General features: G+C 48.1%; 1 protein-coding gene across 1 annotated transcript in view; it reads right to left on the minus strand.

Moving 5' to 3' along the window:
* Positions 1 to 5,386, minus strand: part of EP300 (E1A binding protein p300) — a 61,336-nt gene extending 55,950 nt beyond the window's left edge. The window contains exon 1 of the mRNA XM_054272177.1: positions 3,942 to 5,386. Coding sequence (XP_054128152.1) covers positions 3,942 to 4,035 — 94 coding nt within the window. The 5' untranslated portion in view covers positions 4,036 to 5,386. The remainder of the gene's footprint in view (positions 1 to 3,941) is intronic.
* Between the last annotated feature and the right edge of the window lie 614 nt (positions 5,387 to 6,000).

The following is a 6,000-nucleotide window of genomic DNA, read 5'->3' on the forward strand; positions in this document are numbered from 1 at the left end:
AGCCTGAAACACTAAGCACTTCAACTCTTATTTTCAGATCTAGCAGCCTAAAGACATGATGCTATACAAACACAAGGCAGCATGGGGTGTACTCCATTTTTATTCTGTGAAGAAACACAGTGGTTCTGAACCCAGAGCCCAAAACACTTTCCCAGTTCACAGAAAACAGCTGCTTTCTCAGCAGCAGGAGGAGGGCATGTGGGGGGGTGTAAAATACAGTAAAACTCTCCTGCCCTGAATATACCACATAGGAATCTGTACATAGCAATTTCAATTTCAGCACACCTGCATTGCTGCAGGTAAAGTTGAGGGATCCACAAATAAGACACCTCTCAAACACCACCCCCCCCTCCAATACCAAAACGAGTGGTTTAAAGCATCCAGTTAAAAATCTTTTTTTATTAACAACTTTCACTCATTTTAGTCCAAGAGGAAATTCCTCAGGATTCACTCTGGTTATTCTGTTACAGTAGGGGGACTAATATGCACCGCTTTGCTAAGGTAATGTTTAAGAAAGTCTTGCTAGAGTAAGTGCAACATATCAAAGATGTTGCTACCATTAAGAAAGATGAGCAAAGGTGCTACATTGGCAATGTAGTCAGTGTCATCTTCTGTCAGTGTAGCCGTGCTCGTACTGAAGTGTAACAAAGTCACTGCTGTCACCAAAAGAGGACCCCACTGTAGAGTTGTAATGGCCCTCAGAAAACTTAAGGGCGGACAAGATACATAGATCATTACCACTCTTCTTGCAACAAATTTAACACTTAAATAGAGAAAGGGGGAAAAAATTGTAGAAAAACCTGTGTAGTTCAAGAGAATCCCACACTGTCTCTGAAATTACTCTAGAGCTACACAACGTTAAAAAAAAAAGTGAGACCGTTCAAAAATTCTAACATATTAGAGGATGCTGAAAGTACCAAGACTTTCTAAACTACTATTACAAGATGTGCTACAAACATTTCAGTTTGCATCCTCAAGGTTGAACTGGCAGTAATAAAGCAATTTAAAAGCACACTAACACAGTATGTTCCACAGCAAAGCAAATTCTGAGCAGGGAACACATGAACCATCTATAACTTTTAAGACAGAAGATGATGCAGCACCACAACCAAAGTGGGAAATGCAGCTGTATTTGGCTGCTGCCAATTAATCAAGCATATTAGGACAATCTTTTTAGAAGAAAGCCACCAACATTAGAGTTTAGTACATTCCAGGCCCACATTATGAGTATCATCCAGATCTACAGTGAAAACATGAGTTAGAGACTCCTCTTGGTCTTCAATATAAATATACTTAACATCTGCAAGTTTGGGAATAATGTAACATGAGTCAGTCATCATTTTTACATATCCAACAACCTAAAATGTTTCAGATTAAAAAACTAATCAAAAAGTTAACAGCAAAAACAGCACTATGCACAGATGCTGCTAAAAGTTTCATCAACAGTGTGAGTGTCCTGCCTTTCTCCTTCTCTGATAGTTCTGAGAATCTAAGTTTTAAAAAGAGTGCTTGAGTAAGTACATAAGTACCATGTTACTTATTTCCTATAATTAACCGAGGAGTGGGGACAATACAAGATTCTATAAGTGGAATTTACCTCATGACAGCTGCTTGCACTATTTCAAAGCAAATTTAACCAGCAGATAGGTTAAACATTTGTAAACTTCAAAGCAGTTTCCCACAACAGAAGTATGACAAAAACTGCAGTCTCAAGCAGCAAATGAAAAAATATAACCCTCGAAATACACTTATTGGTTCATTTTTTCTGTGAAAAAATGAACCAATGAATGTATTTTGAGGGTTATTAAAACCAATGATTTTACTCACAGAAATAGATATTATATGTCTTGTTAAAAAACACAGAAAGTAAAACTGTCCCATCATTACTTGGCAATTAAAAAAAAGTCACAAGATTAAGAACTCTTTAATAGGTCTTATGTAGCATATATGAAGTGTTTGCACCACTATAAACTTCAGCACAGCTATCAGATAATGACAGTCCCAATCACTTTGGGAAAAATTGAAACTGACTGAAAAGTACTGAAACTGTCCAGTCCCCAGTGTTTCACCAAAACTGTAAAATGTCCATTTATTCACTATAAAAAGCTGCCCAGTAAGTTAACATCTAAAGACTAAGTATTCTGTGAGAGCCTGCACCTGTTAAACTGAAATACATTCACAAATTATCCAACCTTTATTTGATCACAAATGCCTGAACTTAGATGTGCATGCATTTGAATAAAACGTGCCGTTAACTTTAAAAATATGAAAGTATCAAGAACTTTTCTCACAAAATATTCTTATTCCACCTCTCTAAACAGAGCAAAGTAACCACTATCAAGGCAAATTTAAAACGGTTACTATTGAATTGACCACTGTCTTTCCAAATCTAGCACAAAACCAGGCAACAACCAGTTCTAGCCAAAGAGCAGCTTCTCCAACCCTCTTCTACTCTCTCACTAGAGGCCTGTTGATATTAGGAACAGTCATGTCCTCCACTAACAACACAATATTGGTGGTATTTAATATGCACTAAAAGTCACACACAAACTTTTCAAAACTAATACGTCATTCACTGAGAACAGAAAAGGCAAAATCAAAATTTTGGAGATGATCCCAAGCAGAATCACATCCACTGCTCAAAGACCTGTTATTAAAACCTGGTGTTAATTGTCAAAGAGCTTTTCAGAAAAGAAAACCAAACCAAACCAAAGACCCCAAAAGCCAACAACAAGAAAACAACTCTTCCCTTTTCTTGTCAGTTGTTAACTGCATTGAACAAGAGCACTGGTGCCTTCAGAAATGCCACCACTCACCAGACTGGCAGGAGGAGGCCCCCTCCATATCCCATAGATTAATGGGATCTAATGGGAGTTCAAAGAAACTCCAGTGGGACAGGTAACAGAGTATTCTCACAGCAAAATGACACCAAATACTCACCTGCTTCGCAAGAAGCATTAAAAGGCTGAACAGCCCTTTGTTACTTCCTCCCCCCTCCCAGTACAACCAGTTCATATTTGCTAGGGATTGGGACACCTAAAATTTCCACGCTCTAGCTTGCCTTCCCAGCATCACCAAAGACCTTTACAGGACTGCAGAGAAGCCCCTTTCCTCATCACAGCTCTTAAGTCTACAGGGGAATTTCAGACATTTTGGTCTTGCAGCAAAGAAACAGGAGATGCAAGATTAACTACACTCCATATTGATTCTTAAGGCAAATAAGGTGAAATAAAATTTCATCTCTAAGAATATAAGAGTCTCAATAAACCTTATGCCACAAGCGTGGCATCTGGATTTTGGTTTTAGCTGTTTTTCCTGAAGCCGATGGTCTATTTAAATCAGAAAAGCAGTATTTTGATACACTTCTGCAGGAAGGAGAACGGAGGATTGTAAGAAGTAAATCATATAAGCACACTGCACATAAGAAGGAAAAAAGAAAAATAGCAGAGAAATAAATCTCTCGTTTCTAAACAAGCTGCAAAAGAACCCCGTATATGCAAAATAAAATACAAAACCAAGAAACTTGTACACGTAATTCAACAATAAAGTGTACAAAAGCATCGTCTTTAGCACTACTTCGTATTTCTGCAACTGGCATTATGCTTAGCAAGGAGCTCGTAATCGCTACTATTGTGAAAGACACGAGAATGACGAACTGTTAAGTCCTATCTGCAGCTGATCAAAAGCACAATAAACTGAACAGCTTCGCCTTCAATCACTTCCAAAAAACCAGAAGGGCAAAACCATCAGAACACCCTCCCTGAGCCATTAACGCGAATAGCTTCAAACGGAGCGAGAGCAGGCGAAACAGACGGGAAGGAGAAGAGCAGGCTCGAGCTAACAGCAGCAAAAGGGAGGAGGAGATTTAGGTAGAAGAGGGGAGAAAAGGGCAGTAATTGCGGCACCGAGAAGCGGGGAGCCTCTGGGGCCCGGAGACTGACCTGTGCCGTCGCTGGCGGACACGGAGAGCGCCGGTGAGGAGAGTTTAGGCCGCTTGGCTGAAGGCGGGCCCGGCTCCACCACATTCTCGGCCATTTTTAATTTTTTAGACAATCACTCAGAGCGGAGAGAAGGTGGGGGGTGAACCCCAAAACCTTCACGTTTTTCTGGGGCCCCGAGTCAGGTGAAGAACAACAATAAGGCCGAGAGCGAAGAGGAAGATCTGGCGGAGAAGGGGGGCCAAGTTCCCCTTTTTCTGCTCCTCGGGCTCTGGGAGGGCGGCAGAGGAGAAATTGGGAGAGGTGGGAGCTGGGGCGGGCGGGGGTGAGGCCTCTTCCCCCAGGCGAAAGGGCTGAACGAAGATGGGAAGAGCAGGTAAAGCCCCCGCCAAAAAAAAAAATTAAAAAAAAATGGAGGCTGGTGAATATTTAAATTTTTTTAGTAAAATTAATCCCGGCTGTTGTGCTGGTGCTTCCTTGCCGCCGCCACCATAATCATCTTCATCCTTCGGGGGGTCTCCTCCTCCTGCTGCCTCCTCACCGCCGCCATCAGCCTCTTCCTCCTCGGCGCCGTCCTCCTCCTCCTCATCGCCACAAGGAGGCGGGCGAAGGAGGGGAGAGGAGGAGGAAAAAAGAAAAAAAGATCACCGTCCTCTAGCAGCGGCTCCTTCCCCCTCCAACACCACCCTGCGAAAAAATACCCACCGCCAGCGACAGGGCTGGGGGGGAGGCGGCGGGGGGAGTGGCACGGCGTGCGCGGGGTCCCCAGCTCCACTCGCTTCTTCCTCGCCCGTCGCTAATGGCTGCAGAAAGGGGAGCTGTAAGGATGAGGAGGGTGAGGATAAGTCCCAGGAGTCTCCGCTTCACATCTTGTTGTGCAGGGAAGGAGGAGGGGTTGTTGTCCTGATGGAGGCAGCACCGATCGCGGGATGGGAAGGTGGGGGGCGGGTTTCAACACCCTTTATGCCCCCCCTTTTTCTCTTCTTTCCCCTTCCTCTTTCTCTCGTTCGCAGTAGCAGGCTGCCCCCCCCTTTCGGCGCAGGCAGAGAGGCCGATCCCACAGCAGCGGCAGGAGGAGGAGGAGGAGGAGGAAGAAGCCGGCCCCTCCCGCCCTCTCTGCCTACCTTCCCCCTTCCCGGGCGGCCGAGGATGATGGCAGGGAGGGGGCTGCCTGTCTTAGCTCCCCCGGACCTACGGGCGATGCGGGGCGCGATGAGCGAGGGAGGAGACCCTCGGCCGCTGTTCGGGCGCGGGGGACTCCCCCTTCGCCTCTGCGAGGGTGGGGAAGGGAGCGAAGAGGTTGGAAGTCGGGGTGGGAGGGGAGGCCGCGCAGCGAGAAGAGGATCGAGAGGTAAAATTAAAATAGTAAAACAGGAGAAAAATCACGGCGGGGAAGGCCGGGGGATTCGCCCCGGAATGGCTGGGCGGGGGAGGGGGTCCCCGGCGCTGCCCGGCGCGGGGGGGGGGGGGGGGGCCGGGGCGGGACGGCGGCAGCGCGGGGGCCGAGCGCAGGCTCCCTACTGCCCCTGCCTGGCGCTCCGGGGGCGTGTGTGCGGAGCGGGCAAAGCGGGGGCGGAGGACAGCGCGGGGAGAGAGAATTCCGGGAAAAGGAGAAGAGAGAAAAGGAAACAGAAAGAGAGGGAATAGCGAGGGGACGGGCACGCTGGGGTTGGGGGGGGGGGGGGGGCGTCTGGGTTCCTCGCTTCTCTCCCCGTCCCCTGTCCGAGCCCCTGGGTCTCTGTGCGCTGCCCTCCCCCTGGCTCGCCCCGTCCGGCTCGGCCTCTCGCTCCCTTCTCCTCCCTCCGTCGCTCACACACAAACAAAATGGCGGCTGTTGTTCCTTCGCTCTCCCGAGCCCTCGGAGGGAAGCGGCGGTGGCGGCGGCGGCCGGAAATGAGCCAAGAGAACACGGGGGGCGGGGCCGCCGCCGGGGGCGTGGTCACTCCTGCGGGTGGGGACACGGCGGGGCGGGGCCCGGCGGCGCTAGCGCACACAATGGAACGCGGGGCGCCGGCGGGGTGGGGGGAGCGGCACCGCCCCGGCCGCCGTCACGAGACCGCGC

This window comes from Melozone crissalis, unplaced genomic scaffold (assembly GCF_028551555.1).
Source record: "Melozone crissalis strain CALT ecotype California unplaced genomic scaffold, PUWL_Pcris_2 ptg000004l_1, whole genome shotgun sequence".
Taxonomy (NCBI): domain Eukaryota; kingdom Metazoa; phylum Chordata; class Aves; order Passeriformes; family Passerellidae; genus Melozone; species Melozone crissalis.